The sequence below is a fragment of the Haliaeetus leucocephalus genome, unplaced genomic scaffold, assembly GCF_000737465.1.
Source record: "Haliaeetus leucocephalus isolate CR32 unplaced genomic scaffold, Haliaeetus_leucocephalus-4.0 Scaffold417, whole genome shotgun sequence".
NCBI lineage: Eukaryota > Metazoa > Chordata > Aves > Accipitriformes > Accipitridae > Haliaeetus > Haliaeetus leucocephalus.
The window spans coordinates 803,958-821,429 of NW_010972853.1; the positions used below are offsets into that span (position 1 = coordinate 803,958).

Here is a 17,472-nt window from a genome sequence, read left to right on the forward strand (position 1 = left end):
CCCCCCCCCGCCCGCCCGGCCAAGCGAGAAGGCAGCCGAAAAAAAAGCCCTTTCGCACCCAGTGCGGCTGAGCCTCAGCGCGCTGCTGTGAATGAGACGCACTTGCCTTCGGAAAGAGGCGGGGAGGCGGCCGGGAGCTGATGGAAACGGCGGGGAGCACCCGTGCGTCCTGGTTTCAGCTGGGGTAGAGTTAACGGTGTTCCTAGTAGCTGGTCCAGTGCTGTGCTTTGAGCTCAGTATGTGAAGAATGTTGATAACACACTGATGTTTTCAGCTGTTGCTCAGTAGTGTTTAGACTAGAGTCAAGGATTTTTCCGCTTCTCATGCCCAGCCAGGGCACCTGACCCAAACTGGCCAACGGTGTATTCCATACCATGGGACGCCACATCTAGTTTAGGAACTGGGAAGGGGGGGGCAGGGATTCGCCGCTCGGGGACTGGCTGGGTGTCGGTCGGCGGGTGGTGAGCAATTGCCCTGTGCATCATTTGTACATTCTAATCCTTTTATTACTACTGTTGTCATTTTATTAGTGTTATCATTATCATTATTAGTTTCTTCTTTTCTGTTCTATTAAACCGTTCTTACCTCAACCCAGGAGTTTTACTTCTTTTCCCGATTTTCTCCCCCATCCCACTGGATGGGGGGGGAGCGAGTGAGCAGCTGCGTGGTGCTTAGTTGCTGGCTGGGGTTAAACCACGACACCGTGAAACGGCAGGGATGCTCCGGGCTGGGCAGCGCACGCCCCTCCAGCAGCCGGGCAGGGCTCTGGGCTTGCCGTGGGTATGGTCCCACGCAGCCGTGCTGGGAAACGACCCTTGTCACTCCGAAGGCAGAGAGTATCGCCTTCAGCCGGCTGCCTTCCATACAAACACAGGCCGGCCACGTATACCTACAGACGACAAAACCCCACCAAAACGACACTGCACCAAGCATAAAGCTGACGTGAAAGAGAGGAAGGGGTACGGCAGACGGTAACAGCCGGTTACTAATGTATACCTGGGAAGCCCTTGGCTGTTATAGGGCAACATCCCATCATTCAGTAAGTTCCATAATGCAGAGTATTTGCTCAGCCTCACAACTACACTATTTTGGGTAACAATTCTAGCCACAGTGGAGTAGGCCAGGTGTCTTTCAAAAGGAAAAGCCCCAAGGAAACCCCGCCAGCTTTTTACAGGCAGAAACGATGCCTCAGACTTACTGAGCAAAGCTCTCATCTTTGATGGGGGAGAAACACACTACCACAAGCCTTATCTTGTGTTCTCAACACAATACTGATGTCCTGATTGATACGAACCATCAGTAACTTTCCTCAAGATTAAAGGCAACAAACTACAGCACCTCTGCTGAGCTCCAAAGGGGGATATCCGAACAAGGCAAACAAAACCAAGCACTGAACCAATAGACCTCATCCGCATTCTAATCTAATTGTAATTACACATACTCTGAATTTCCTTTTTATTAACTCAGTCGTTACCTGGTTACAGTTTTCTCATAGCCTTTCAGACCGTTGTCAGCCTTCTACCATCATCGGTCCAGAGGCCTTTCCCAGGTGACTGCTCCTTCCTACCTGCTCCCACACAGCTGCTTGCACAGCAGTTGTACAGAGCATCCTCGTTCCCAGAAGCCTCCCAAGCACGCAGAGAATCAATTACTTCTGCAGATACCAAGAAGGGTCCCAAACATCGGTGAATTAAATGTTTAGATTGTCCATTACTTTTCCTTCTTTCTGAAGCATTTGCTCAGCTCCAGTAGAAAGTGACATGCTGTTTCATTATGCACACACCCACGCACTTTTTAATTAAGACATTTTGATCCTGTTTCTGGACTGCGCTCTTGGTAGCTGGCTGTTGGCACAGACAGAGGCTGGGTTCCACCCTAGAAGTCCTCAAGGCCTATGAAGCGTGCCCAACACCTACCATCTGACAAGCTCTTGGATGGCAAAGCAATCACAGGATCTTGAACTGGCAGAAGGAAACTTCCCGTCAGCTGGCGGAGGGACATTTCTTCACTGCTTAATCCCTTAGCTCCTCTTTGGGCAGGCACAAAATGCTGACTTTGTCTTCTGAATTTGGAAGAATATAGAGGTAAATCTCAACTCCAGCATTTTGCAGCCAGCACAACTAATATTAAGCCTTGCTCAGATCTACAGTCCTCCTCTCCGAGATCACTGGACTCCAATTAATCTTGGGTCCAGTAACTTTCCAGCAAAGCTTTACAGTGCGTGTCCATCTCCACTCAAGGACCCTGCCTTTTGACTAATGCAGAGAGCTAAATTTGTTCTTTGATCACAGATGGTTCCCCCCTTAACTCAGGTTGTGCAGACTGCACTGATGAATCCTAACTTAACAGGCTGTAAATCAGCCTGTTTTCCTTCCACAATTCCTCAGACAATCCCAGATCAAATGATGGCAAAGACTGTTTCTGGTGTACCCCGAGCTACAAGCCCTCCTTGCCTGTTCTGTCCCCCTTTAAGAAACCGTTTGCAGACTTCTGCAAGCCCTTAAAGGCTGGCTTTATGTTGCTACTCCATTCTGAGATCCAGGAATGGCATTCTTCTATCTGAGTTGCCCCTGATAGAAACACATCTGGTTTAAACAGAGGGGCAAGAGCTGTGCAAAGCGGCCACTAGACCTAGCTGACTTCCCAGCCACTTTCTAGGTCATTGTGCTGGTTTTGGCTGGGATAGTTAATTTTCTTCATAGTAGCTAGTATGCGGCTATGTTTTGGATTTGTGCTGAAAACAGTGTTGATAATGCAGAGATGTTTTCATTATTGCTAAGCAGTGCCTACACAGAGTCAAGGCCTTTTCTGCTTCTGCAAGAAGCTGGGAGGGGACAGAGCTGACCCCAGCTGACCAAAGGGATATTCCATACCATATGATGTCACACTCAGCATATAAAGCTGGGAGAAGAAGGGGACATTTAGAGTTACGGCATTTGTCTTCCCAAGTAACTGTTAGGCATGATGGAGCCCTGCTTTCCTGGAGATGGCTGAACGCCTGCCTGCTGATGGGAAGTGGTGAAAGAACTCCTTGTTTTGCTTTGCTTGCATGCATGGCTTTTGCTTTACTTATTAAACTGTCTTTATCTCAACCCACCAGTTTTCTCACTTTTACCCTTCTGATTCTCTCCCTCATCCCACTGGAGCAGGGGATTGAGCGAGCAGCTGTGTGGTGCTTAGTTGCTGGCTGGGGTTAAACCATGACAGTCATCATAAGGATGGAAAAGAGGAAGGGTTGCTGGTGGACTGGATAGCTGTTTTCCCCACTGAAGAACCACTGGCTGGCAGTACCCACATATTAGGTTACCACAGGCATCAAGAACCTGCTGAGGAGGGGCAGACAGACAGGACTAGGTATCTCAGACAGATTTGATCCTAAGCTGGAGAGAGCTCAGGTTTAGTTTTTGTCCTTATGAATATCCCAGCTGAATCCTCCCACATAAGTCTTATTTATTTAGACTATCCAGTGCCCAAGAGGCATATAACAGTGCTGATTTATCTATGCCCTGCGCTTCCTTCAAGCAACACTATTTCCATGTTTGGATGGAACTGGCCACAAAAACAACCCCAAAAGCAAAACACTGACAAAAATGCAGAAGCCTTAACATTTTTTTTCCTCAGCATCCCAAATCCTACAAAATTTGTATTAAGTTTTATTTTCAAAATCATTACAAGTGTTCAGTTTGCCTAGCAGGAGGCACACTCACCCGGAATGATGACCTGCTTAATTTTAGTCCTTATGCTGCTGGATACTCAACCAGGATTTGGAACATCTGAGGCAAGTTCATTTATAATGAAGTATACCAAGGGGAAATGATGACTTTCCTTGCCTCCCTCCAACCCTTCCTCATACAATCCAGACCAGAAAAATGTTTCCAGCAAAGCTTTTGTTGAAACATAAACATTTCCAGGAAAAGTTTTGTTTCATCTGACTGGCAGTTTACAACTGAAAGTACGTCATCAAAAAGGTTCCGAACTAGCTCTGGGCTTGGACCCACAGTGACCTCAGCCCCAGCAGATGTTTGGAGGCCACGGTATGGAGAAAGAAACGGAGAGCAAATACACGGACTAGTTGACTGACTGCATGCACCCATGATCAGGATAAGGGAAAGCTGGAGAAGTGGTAAGCTACCGATTATTTCTTAATTTAGAAGTTCTTGTGAATAGAAAGTAGAGCAAACACATCACCTATCACCTCACAAATTCATGACTTCTTAAAAAAGATCCATCACAAACTTGCTTACTGCACCTCTAGAGTACTCAGTTTTTTCCTACATGTTAGTACCTGCTCCCTGCACTGCTCCCTCTACGTCTTTTTAGCCCTCACCATCCTTTAGCCCCCCTCGGTCCTCCTTCCACATAACTTACCCATTTATCTTTGATCCTCAAGCTCTATCAGGCCTTTAGTAGGTATGTGGAGCTGTATGACAAAATGAGGTCAGAGCCCCCTTTTGCACACAATCCTGTCCTCATACAACAGAAGAAACCATGAAACGTCAAGGCTGTGTTCTCAGCAAATAGTTGGGCAATTGGGCACTCACAACAATGTCTCACTTTCTTTCCCCTTCACACAGGCTCAAAGATTCACATTTTCTTCCTTCTCTCCTTTTTTTTTTTTCCCCCTTTCCATAAACTAAATTTTGAACAGTTGGTTGGCCAAGGCAGCAGATTCCAGAGGGTCTTATTCCAGGCCAAATAGCAATAAAACTCATTTGGCATATTCATCTTATTGGGAAGGTAATAAAATTAAGGAACAGGATTGCTATTTTGGTATGTCATTCCTCAGTAAGGTACCGATGACTAAGAAAAAAACTTCCACGGAGCTAGTGAAGCTGAATGCTTCTCACAGCTGACGAGTAATGCAACAGGCTTATTATGATAACTAAGATGTTTACAAAGCACCTAGAAAAGAAAATTTCCCAACACCCAAATGCACCGACTCCCTTCCCACTTGTGCTAAACCTGAGGAAAGAACTAAGGAAAGGTTAAGCCTGGCGAAAGCAAGCTACCCACCCTTCCCAACTGGCACGATGGTTATAACAAGAGCTGTCTGCACAGCCAAAACACCTGCACAGGAAATTAGTCCCCTGGAATCTCCCTGTTTGCCTTCTCCTGCCAAGCAAGTCTGCCCACAGTCAAGAATGACTGATAATTATTGAATTTGGGTTGAACAGTTTCAATTCATAAAATTTCCAAAAATATCAATTTGGTCCAGGTCCCAACAGAAGATGAGGTGAAGATGAAAGAGGAAGAAAAGGAAGGAGGGTGAGTTGGTTGCTCAGGCACTAAACAGAAAGGAAAATATGTTATTCATATGCCCTATTTCTCCCCCAATCTTAAAGTGCAATTTAGCTCTGAAGAAGGGTAACAGCACAGCCCTGCACTGAGTTGTTCTCCCTGCGTCATCCACTTTCCTGCATGCTGGATTTAGCAATGAAAATAAATATTATTTCTGTTAGTCAACAGGGTCTCTGGAGAAGGACTGGGTCTGTGCTGGCTCATACATCATCCAACCTACATGGTTGAGACAACAGAATATTGTTAGTGTATTACTCAGAAGGGACCTGATCTGAACTATGGTTTCCAAGGACTTCTACAGTACAAGCAGGGTTCTGCGCAAGGCTCATCTTTTTGCCCTGTTTCTGTATAGTGCTTAGCACAAAGGCCCATCATAAGGGATGTGAGACAGAGCCATAACGCAAATAACGAACTACATTTGCATGGCAGGGTATTAATCCCACTCATTTTCTCACACAAACCGTGGCACCTGGGAGAAAAGAGATTCCTGAGTTTGCTGTAACTCAATGTCAGTCTTTCACTCTCATGCAACGGGGAAGCAAAAGCACTCACCTCCTTCTTTGCTGACTCCCAAGCACCCCTTCAGCTCCTGAAGCGAGATTGACTTGTCCTTGTTGAGGTCACAGTAGTCAATGAAACGTCGGGCACATTTCTTGGGCTTGGCTTTCTTCTTTACGTAACGCTTGAAAGGCTTCAGCTCCCGCTTGTTGATGTCATTACTGCTGTTGTTGTCCAGCTGGCTGAAGTACCAGTGTACCACTCGCTCCTCCAGTGTGTGGCTGGGGTCTGGCTCAGAGAACCTGGAACAGAGGAAGCACAGGCCCCCAACAAGTGGGTGCTCTCACCAACGCTGTCAAGCACATGCTGAGGAGCCAGAGCTGACACGCGTTATGCCATGCTTAAAGCCGGCAAAATACGCAGGTCTTACAATCTCCTCCTTTTAGCTGGGCTCTTTTGAGAGAGATGAACATTTTCTAAAAATGTCCTTTAGCATTAACAAGTGGTGCCAAGAGATTCCTGGAGACTGATACCCTCAGTAGCTCCAGTTCTCCTCACACCAGTTGCTGAAACTCTGCCTAATCCCAGAATGATCTCTCTTTAGAGGGCAGGAGGCAACCTCTGTGGTCCTTTTGACCCTTGGACTCTCACTCGAGTTACCAGCAGGAAAGCCATGACTGTCAGCTGTCATGGTAGTTTCTGTGATAGCAACATCTAGACTTCAGAAAGGGAACAAATTCATTTCATGCAAGACACATTCATTATTTGAAAATGTCCTTGGCAAGATGCAACATTCCTGCTGTATCTATTTATATGATCAGAACTCCTGTGCTGTATTTTCAGCATATTTAATGCTTTTCACATGGTTGATTTATGTACAAGAATTCCACAGCAGACAAGCACCACAAATCCATTAAAAGCAATACTACGGAACTGGCAACTTCAGTTTGCTTAATTTCTTACTCATTGTGATATTACAAGTTTGGCGTTATTTGGCTCACATTTTCTTTCTGTGGACAACAACAAACAATATCAGAGAGGAGGAGAAGAGGAGCAGGAGGAAAAGCAACAGCTGAAGATCCACAAATAGAGAATGCTGCCGTTCAATGTCAAGCCAACACTGAACAGGCACTGTTATGTCGTACCATTTAAGCAGCATCTGGTGTTCTGCAACAGCAGTGGGAAAGGGGTTATTCCTCAGTGATACAGAGAACCAGGGAAGAAACTCTTTCTAAAGAAGAATTCTTTAAAAATCACACTAAGCTAGTCCGTCTTTTCTCCATGTGATGAGTGTGCCAACAGAGAAAGCTGAAATAATGCTGAAATGAGGCTGAGACTTGAGCCTTTTTCCTCACTAGAATAAAGCATTTCAGTGCATGGAAACTAGTGGATAGGTAGTCAGACACACTACACTGGCAGTGGTTGCTCTGACTTATTCCAGGAGACACCTCCAGCTGCTGCCTAATTCCTTCCCCAGCAGTGAGAGAGGGTCAGTTGCGTGCTGCGGGCAGCCAGATTCTGGTGTGCTTCAGCATTCTAGCTGATGGGGAAGTATGAACCCAGGTACCTTATAAAATGCACTTTAAGACTGTCACCAACCTTGTTTCAGATACTGGTAGGATATATATTTAAACGGTCACTGAAAATTTCTTTGTTGGGAACTGGAAGGAAGAAAATTCTTTTCACCTTCCAGTATGACCAGTTTTGCCTCTAAAACACAGCTGCAGAGCCTGAAAAAGAAAAAACCTACCCTACTGCCACAGTAATTTAAATCACTAGTGAAGGGGAGTCTGCAACATGCAGAAAGCAAGCACTGGAGCTTAGGTGGAGATCAGAGATCCCCGTTAACCTTCTCTGATAGCTTTTACAAACGAGGATACAATTTAGAAAGGTAGCCCCTATCCAGAGACATCTGGATCCTCGAAACAAGTAATCACACACAGTAAGGAGAGGCAAATAAACTGCACCACATTTTTCCCAAGGTTTTATTTCAAACTATCTCCTTCATCATTTAGTTTTTAACTGAGAAGCAGCCTGGCATTCAGTCACAGCATCTGGTCAATGTACAGTGGGATAAACACTGTGGGGGAGGAAGAAGAGGTTGGGAATCAGTTTGGCTTAGTTTGGGGAGCCAAAATACAAGGCAAGCCCCTGGAGCCACCTATGGACAAGCAGAAATTGCAAAAATCTCCCCAGAAAGCTAAGGGAGTGCCCAGGTTTTTCAGAGCCTTGAAACTGTATGTGAAGACCAGGATGACAGGAGAGAATAAAAACACATCCTGTGGCTTGTTTTTATGACATTTATGAACACAGTCACTGGCCTCTCTCCCTTTTGGAAATGAACTGGCTATCATTTGAAGACCAGCACATTTCCAACAGCCACAGGGAATTCCTGTATTGCAAGGGCCAATATCCTGCTTTTGCTGAGATAGAGGAATAAAACCTGAGCTTTTGCATGTGAGATTCCCCTTGTCCACACCTTTGTCTGCCCTTTGTTTCCTGAAGGCCCACAACTGGAGAGGCAGAAATGGAGAAAATAGCAGAGCATCTTAGAACCAACAGCAGAAAGACGATAGGAACACGAGTTTCCCTCTACCTGCTGAAGAGACACTCAGAAGCAGGACTTAGAAGAGCCTCTTCTTCAGAGGCACACCAAGGAGGAGCTCTGATGAGTTACCAAGAGAAGCAATATAGCTCTCTTTAGCACTTCCATAAAGAACATCAGGGAAATCCACAGGCTAATACAAATACATTGACTCATGAGGTGATGATATATCAATTTTTGCCATTACAAACATGCTGAGAGCTCGTGCTGAAAACTGCAGCATGCTAATGGAGCTAAAGGGAGTTAGTTTAATTGCTGTGATTGTAAGAGGAAGGAAGGTATAGCCATTTCTGAGTTTCTACCATTTCCTGTTGGCTGGCTTAGCAGGACTGCAGTTCCTGAGTTGGTTGCCCTTTCTGATGATCATCCAGAATCCCAGCACAGGAAGGATCCACATCATCTCAGTGCAGCCATATCTCCCTGGCTCGTGAAATTACATGATACGCTAAAGAAGGCTGAGGTTACACCACCACATCTAACTATCTTGACTTTTGACGGCTGCCCATGCAAGACACTTATGCACCATCCGTGAAACAAGAATTGATGCAACTTCACAGCACTGCTAAGCCGCCCAGCTTTGATGATGTGCCGTGACAACCACCACACCTGCTGGGTCATCTGAAATAAATCTGGGGGCTCTAGCTGTCCTGCAAGCACAGGCTTTGCAGGAGTATTCCAGGGGAATTTCCCTCTACTACCTCTCCATTGCTGTTGCATGAGAAATAGATCAGCCCTCACGCAAACTTCATTTGTTGGGCTGCCTCTCTACTCATTCAGACCATAAAGGGATCAGAAAAACCAAAAGAGAACAAAGCTGCTTTGTACATTCTCAACCCCCAGCAAAACAACATCTCTTGCTCTTACACCAGTCACACAAAAATCCACTGAATTCCAGTCTCTCACTCCAGTGCTGCAGCAGCTTTGTAAGACCTAGCAAAGACAGACATTACCAAAATGCAGACAGTCTTCTCATGTTGACTACATTACAGCTGTACTCACTTTTCTTCCTAATTGTTTCTCTTTAGAACTCTATGGCAAAACAATCAATCCTAAAGAATGAGTGCTTGGTAAGCAAAGAGCTCTGTGCGAGCTGATTTTCCAAATCTAACCTGCTATTGCTGGATTGCTGCCGTACGTAAGCCAGCAAGTTTAGCTGCATTATGCAGCACAAGCCCACCCACGGTCCAACAATGAAGAGAAGCATGGTCTGTCATTAACAGTCTAGGACAGGGAACCTGCTGTCTCAGCTTTCTTACAAATTTGTTGGCATCAAGTATATAGTCTTCTCTAAGTAGGCTTTTGCTCCTCCTCCTGTATAATGTGCTATCAGCTCCCTCATAGGAGGAGAATACTTATTTCTTAGGTGGCTTATGCTTGGAGATATGGTTTAAGGTACTATTACTTTTAACAATACTATTTTCCAATCAAGACACTTCTACAGAATACCTTCATACCAGCTGGTGTAACAGGGGTACAGGCAGAAAGCAAAGAGGCTATGAAAAGACACGGGCATGCACTTTTGCAGCTGCACTGAATTCTGGAGCAGAGAGAGAAGAATATGCCAAAACATCAAATAGACAGCTTGAATATGCACTTTGCATGCAGTCTGTAACGCTTTGCAGCCCTTGAGGCCCCTTGCAAGAAAGGAGGAGTTAACTCAGTGGGAAGGAGCAGGGAAGAAGGGGAGGTATATAGGGTAAAGTATACAAAAGCAGCAAATGTCAGACATTACTCACATACAGAACCGTGTACAGTGTGCAATCACATTATCCTCCATCGAACTGTGCTGTCAAAGTGTAATACGTCCCACTAAATTTTACTAAGTAAACTGAAGTCCATTCCTACCAAAGCTGATCCTTTGCTCCCTGAATACTTGCAGCCCCACTGCATCCCACTGCAAAGGCTGCATGGACCTACAGTACTGCTGCAGTGACAGAAAATCCTAATACAAAATACTGCTTTGACAGAAAGCGAGGTTGCAAACTCTGAAGTACCCAGCAGATGATCACCTGTTTGAAGACCTTTAGAAAACCTATTCTTTTGTAATATAAACTTTATGTAGCAACAATAGCAGCTGAGGCAGAAGGAGGGGAGTAAGACCAGCCTAACATCACCCAACAGGACTGCAAACAGACACTATAAACCAGAGGGAGCTATTCCAGGATGGAAGAACACTGATGGACAAGAAGCTGCTAGCAGAAGTGACAGAGTAGAAAAAAAAATTAGTCCAGCTTCCACTCCTAACACACAAGGTATGTTTGTGGTCAGGATGTCTACAGGAGTTAAAGTTGTAGGTTTCTATGAATTGAAAATATTTTGCAAGGGTATATACATTGCTTGGTGCTGTTGCTGAATGAAGAACAGATTGGAGCAAAGCTAAAGAAATGACAGGACTGACCCTGCCAGTCAACACCCATGACAGCATTGATGATGTCCACCAAGGTGCCTGTGGGGAGTGGTGGAAAGCAATGAGTTTAACAAACGGAATTAAAATTCAGAATTGTTCTTGCTCTGCTTCCTCTTTTTAGTCTCCTTTTCTTGTTCTTCGCGGTTGTCTATTCTGAAGTTAAAGGCTGTAGTGGTGGAACATGGCTTGAATCAAAGAGTATTACTCTAATGGAATTGCAAAAGGATCCCGTATCTGTTTTATTATTCTCCCTTTCCTGTAGCCAAAGAATCAAGAAGCCAACAAAAAACTAAACTGTGTTCAGACTAAACAAAAGGGTACTATGCAGTCCAAATTCATTACGGGGAATGCATAATTCCTCTACAGTTAAAACTTAAGTTATCTTCCTATTACAGGCCCAGTTTCTTCCTCTCCTCCAGCTAAGTTGTATATGAAACATTATTCCGAACACTTCTCTGAAGATTGTGGGATAAATCATTTAGAAGGTTTAAAAATCACCTCCCTTCACTCCTCATTGACTGTTCAAGATTGTCCTCTTACATGAACTCTCCCGTATCTTTAATTAGGCTAGAATTTCCATAGGAGCACAAAGAGAAGTTGGTATCCCACTTCAATTGAAATGCAATAGGAGTTGGGCATTAACTTCCCTGCACTGTTCGAAAGCGTCAATCTTTATTAAAACATGGCTCGGCTTCAGAACACCCTGGAGATGTGCTGAGCTGTGCTTGCCTGCTTCAGACTGCTCAACTAGAGCATGAAAGGGAACCTTGGGGGCAATTTTCTTAAGTATTTTTTAGGGCTATTACATGAGGAATAATTGGCGACTTAAAATGAAGGGACACAGCCGCTGTGTTACATGATAAGGGTGGCTGTTGTAAGCTGCCCTTTTAACCCTAAATTCCACAGGGCAGGAATATTTTTGCTGATAATGTAGCAAGCCATAGTGCACGTATTTTGGCAACTAAAATTCATTTCTGAATTGGCAGGGACCAAAGAGAGTTTCTCAGATCAGGGACACCCAGGCTGGGATCCCCCTTTGGTCTATTTTAGTTTAGGCCCTGTGTGATATGAATATGTCAGAGTTAGAAAATAGACTAAAATGTACTAAAGTGAAGTCTAAATTTTAAAAAGTCCTGCTCTTATTATATAGGGTTTATACATGAACAATTTCAATGATGCGTTTTTTCAAAAAGGGTACTAAACACTGGTTAATAAACCAATTTCCTACAAGCGCTCCCTCAATTACTTTGAAAACATACAGTAACAAGATGTGCCTTGGAGTTATTACATAAACTTAAAATTAAGAACGAATTTTACCAGAGATTTTCTGTTTCAAAAGTCTAAATGAAGTCTACTTGGCTATTTTGCTGTAATATAAACCAGGGCCATGAGGAAGGGAAGTTCTCATCTCATTTACATTATTGTAAAGCAAAAGTAACTCAATTAAAGTCAATAGCTTTGAACTTGCTTAAACGAGACAAGACCTATAAGGGATTACAAGGCCGTTTTAAGCATGCCCAATAACAAAAAAAAAAGGTCTTATCAGGTTTTACTTACATGGCCTGCAGCAATCCAAGTTGTACAGCCTCACTTTGCTGCTACTAGATTGTTTCTGTGTGTGCCAAGTATAAAGTCTGCAATTTAGCACAGCTCTGTGTAGTACTTTAAATGCAGATCTCCATCATTTCTCCCCATGCTCCCCCCACCCCCAGAAAAACCCTAACATGGACATTAACTGCAAGGCAACAGATAGCTTTGCAGCATAAGTAGGTAAAGTCTTGAAGATGAAGACACTTAGCAAACGCAAGAAGTTTGAATCTGGATACACGAGTGAAGACTGAAAGCGACAGGGTAATCTAATCTGATTTCCTGTATTACATACTCACAGAATGTGAATCAAATTACTCTTAGGACCATAACTTGGGTTTGACTAAAGCAAGTCTTTCTGAAAGGCATCAGGCTTAAGATGAAAGCCTTAGAGAGAGGGAATCTGTCAGCTCCCTCATGACTTCATTCTGCCTTAGAATTGCCCTCGCTTTAAAGAAATTTTGATCACAAGTTTGTTTATATTCAGCTAATCATGTTCTTCCCTGCTAGACTAAAGAGCCTGCAGAGCTTTTGTCCCTATGGAGATACTCAGATTATATGACATCATCTTTCAACCTTTTTTCCCTTTCTTTTAATACACTAAGGAAGGCTGAGCTCCTTAAGATTCTCACTGTTAGGCTTTTTCAGTCCTTGACATTTTGGAAAGGCTCTTCTCTGCGTTTGGTGCTATACTTTAATGTTGCTACTAAAGACACATATTGTATGCCAGCATCATCTCTCTGCTGCCACGGAGAAACAGGAATAGTCCCCCCCCCTTCCCCAAAACTCCTACTTGCTGCTTCTCTGACTGATTAAAATACATAGGACAACATATAGGGCGAGCTGACATGGGAGTACGGCTTGCTGTTTGCTTGGCCTGCCCCCTGCAACAGGCACAAGCTTTGCTAGTGATACATTAAAAATTTACCTTGGATCATTGGGTGCATTTGTTCAAACTCTAAAAAAGGCCCAGGAGGATGAAATGCTGAACACTGTAAAGGAACAGAAAGAGGAAGGCTACAGAGGGAACCAGGGCGTGTTTAAATACAGAATCTATTCTGCCATCGTTATGGCAAAGATGGATAAGAGCCTGCAATAAGTGAAGCTTGCCTCACAAATAAGAAAACTGATGTTAAGACATTAAAACTGACATGAGTGACATTAAGAAAAATCAGATAGCCAGATCTCTAGCTTTTCTTTTCAACATGACCTTCTCAGCAAACCTGGGCCAGGGAGATACAGGATAAGCACTGTCGTAAATCCAGTATTTTGTTAGTTGTTAAGGTTGGAAATGAATTAGCCCTATGATTAACCCTATAGGTAAAATATCCCTTCATCTTTGAAAAGAGCTTTCATTTCCAGTGCCAAAGTCAAGTCAGGTCACCCAGACAATTTCAGATATTCCTGAAGAGAGGACTCAGGACATTCCTCCCCTTGGGAAACTTGAAAAGCAGGACTCATTATGCAGGGACAGCTTCCCAATTCTGCAAATTCATATGAAATGAAAGCTGTACTGATTAAAATTTTATATAAGTACCAAAAATTCCTTGAAATGCTTTTGTTTTTGCAAAATAAATGGTCCCGTCATGGCATGATGGGATGGAAAAGCTTGACACACTTTCTTTGGGATATGCGCTTAGCCTAGCTGATGCACATGGAAATTCACGCCAGAGCAGTTTCCTGAATTTAATCGTGGCTGTGGGCAGGCAGAGTATTTGGGTGGTAGCAGTCTTTCGCCTTACAAAAGACAGGCTGCTAAAAGATTTCTTTTTCCCCTTGCAACTGGACTGCTGACACTGGAGCTGAAAATAAATCAACATGACGACTGTGTGAAGAGCTGGGCAGTGAAAGATTCTATCAGAAAGGCCTCTATTGAAAGCTGAGAAATACACAAAGCTTGGGTAACACTAGGAAGCAAGCCTGCTGGTTTACAGAAGTGCAGTGGGGGCATATATCTCTGGTCTCTACAATATTGGTTTATATTAAGCTTTATTTTAAGAGTGATGATGGCATTGGCTGGGCTTCAGTCCCAGTGCCAAAGATGCCGAACAAATATCAGATACTCTCCAGGGCTTCCCGCCACCCCTACCCATTGCATTTGAACCATGCAAATTAGACAGAATTGACATTGGAAAGCTTATGGCTGGGAGAGAACAACATTATTTCCCATCCTTGGGGCATTTTTCATCCTGTTTATATGAATACAGACATGCTAGGCGAATACTGCTAATTCGATGGGTTACAGAATATTCAGCGTGCAGGCACTCAGCCACTGGCCTGATTTGTAAGGTCCAAATGCGAAGTTAAAACCATATGGGTTCACAAGCAATCCATACTGAAACCAAGGGGCACAGAGGTGCCACCCAGGAAGTTTTTCGTCTTAAGTAGTTAAAGATGGCACAGCTTCCTTCTACATTTTGAAAGAGGAAAGCAGGGGATCAAAATTACTCTCAGTACCTTGGAGCAGTACCCACGGAAGTAACACATGCACAGAGGCACCTCCTTCATCTCTACACCCCTATGAACACGAGCACACTAGTCGCTGTGGCATCCCTGCGTGCTAAACTAGCACTGACTCCATTTATAGTTGGGGGAATCCAGAAGCATAGAAGCCCTGCCTAGCCAAGGCAACACAGCACTTTTAAATCCATGACAGTCCATTCTCAATGGCCTGTCCTGCAGCAGCACTGCAGCTGCTGCGCTAAGGGGATTTGCTGTTATCAAGCAGAAGGGGGAGACAAGACCTCAGCTTTTCTCCAGTTCCCCAGAAACGCAGACTTCTGCCCACCTCTTGCAACAGGCCTGACCTGCTGCTCCTTCGAAGAGGGATGGATGAACAGGCAGCTGGTCAGAGGGGAGGGCCGTGAAAAACAGCTCCTCTCCTCATCGGCAGGCTGGCTCCAGGCCCACAGCAAAACCACAGCACTGGCACTGCCAAGAATTCAGTTCACATTCTTCGCTCCCTGTGGTAGCCACTAGGCCACACGGTCTCCTTCAATCCATTTGCATTTTATTAGGTCTTTTCATGCACCAGGGGACAAAAGAACAAGCCACTTCCTCCCACTGAGCTCTCATTTCACACTTCAAATGGGCTATACTAACCTTTATGGTGGAGCAGCTGCCAGGGAGGAGGGCTGGGAGGAGGCAGGCAGGGCTAGGACGACAGGACAGAGCAGCGGCTGAAGATGCAGCCTCAGCTCCTCTCCCAGCAACCCAGAGGAACCTGAACCAGCACACAGCAACACCTTCCCCTCCCGCCCCCACCTCGGGGGCACCCCGAGCTCTGCAGCCGCCTCGGTGGCATTCAGCCTGAGTGCTGTCTGGACTCACCTCCCACCCCCAGTAGGTGCTGCTGAGTTAATAGCCTGTACCATGTCCGTAGTCAGAGCATCAAGTAAGCTGGTAATAAATTCAACTTTCTTCCCTTCTGGGCAGCCTGCAGAGAGAAAAGAGGAGGTTTAATGCAAGAATACACAGGATTGGTCTCCTAGCCCAGTTCAGCCAGAACCTCCTTTGTTTGTAACATGGCAGTCATCATCACGGTCCCTAAGGAAAAGCAAAAGAATCCCTCAGTGGGTTTCTCTGCATGGCAGTTTGTCCTGCAGCTTTTGTCCAGGCACACACAGGGTCACCAACAATATCTGGCAGGAAGACTGTGTGGTTAGCTTTATGGCCGCTCCCAGTTCTCTACCAGCATAACCACAGGGATGTGCTGGAAGTGCCTGGCAGACAGGAGTTCCCATGGTGACATTTGTAGAGAAGTTTACAAAACAACTCATTACCTCCTGGGTCATCTTCCTCGGCAAACATGGCTGTTCTGAGGTCCTAACTGACAGCTTAAAGCTTCCCAAAGCACGGGCCAAAGCAAGGACTGCTGCTTGCACTCTCCTGTTCAGGCACAGAGAGGGTTGCCTGCCAGCAGCTACCACAATAATTCAGTTCTTTGCATGATCACACTGCATGGGAAACATGTCAGTCTAAGTCGACACGAGGTAATCGCCCCCAGTCACTGCTGGCTTAACCAGGACAAAGCGGGCTGAAGACAAGCCTGGTAACCATTTCCATTACTTAGTGCTGAGGCTGTCTAGTTCCCCACCGTCATAACCACAGACTGACAGAGCCTCCTATCCTGAACAGTGCCAGCCTGTTATGACACAGCAGAGACGAAATTCTCCATCTCCTCACCTTTATGAGGCAATCTACGCTGTTTCCTTGCTTCTTAAAGGAGCAAAAGCATGCTTCATTTACTACCACATTAATACCGTAACAATTGCTCTAGGCTACCAAGGAACGAGCATACTTAACTTCAACCCACCACCTCCAAAACTATTGTCCAGAATCCATCACCTCCCGTCCTATTGTCTCCTCTTGATGTGACAGAGAAGCCATCACGACATCCCTCACCTCTTCTCTTTCCCCAAACCACCATGCACTACCAATTAGTCAGCTGATTACGGCAGCAGACACCAGACAACAGCCTCCCCCAGCAACACACAGCAGCGTCAACACTTCCTGCTTTTCTCGGACAAGCAGAGAAGCACGTGTACCCCAAACAGAGCACCAGAAACTTACTGTAATCCCTTGACAGCTGAAAGCAGCTTGCAAATTGATCTGACAAAACTCCCTCCTTTGCTGTATTACAGGCTCTGTTCTCTGCAATAGCTAACCAACAGTCCCTCGCCTGTCTCCATATTATGTGCATTACACACACACACACCCCCCTCAGCACTCGTTTGGCACATGGTCCAGAAAATGTCAGCATTGTAATGGGTAAGCTGCTATGGCAGCCAGAGTAGACCACTCACTTAAAGGAGCTTTTTGTTGCAGTAATGAGAAGGTTGAAAAACCATTTGCTAGAAGTCATCTCCCTGGGGCCTCAGCATCTCACCGTCTGCAGGAATTAGCAGCTTGCCATTTGCTATGTGCAAGCAACACTTTCCTTCCTTCTTTTTTTCTTTTTTCTGGCCACAGCCATGACACAGTTTGTGAAGAGGGTATGTGTAGGTGTGCAAGGATCTGGACTTATGTCTCCCCCACCTTGGCCTCTGCAGGGTCTCTTCACACAGGTCAAGGTGCA

At 45.1% G+C, this 17,472-nt stretch overlaps 1 protein-coding gene across 1 annotated transcript in view; it reads right to left on the reverse strand.

The window, feature by feature from the left end:
• Nucleotides 1-17,472, reverse strand: part of SMOC1 (SPARC related modular calcium binding 1) — a 91,483-nt gene that overhangs the window by 3,526 nt on the left and 70,485 nt on the right. Inside the window, exons 10-11 of the mRNA XM_010574269.1 lie at nucleotides 15,726-15,831; nucleotides 5,851-6,098 (exon numbers count right to left, since the gene is read on the reverse strand). Of these exons, the coding sequence (XP_010572571.1) occupies nucleotides 5,851-6,098; nucleotides 15,726-15,831 (354 nt within the window). The remainder of the gene's footprint in view (nucleotides 1-5,850; nucleotides 6,099-15,725; nucleotides 15,832-17,472) is intronic.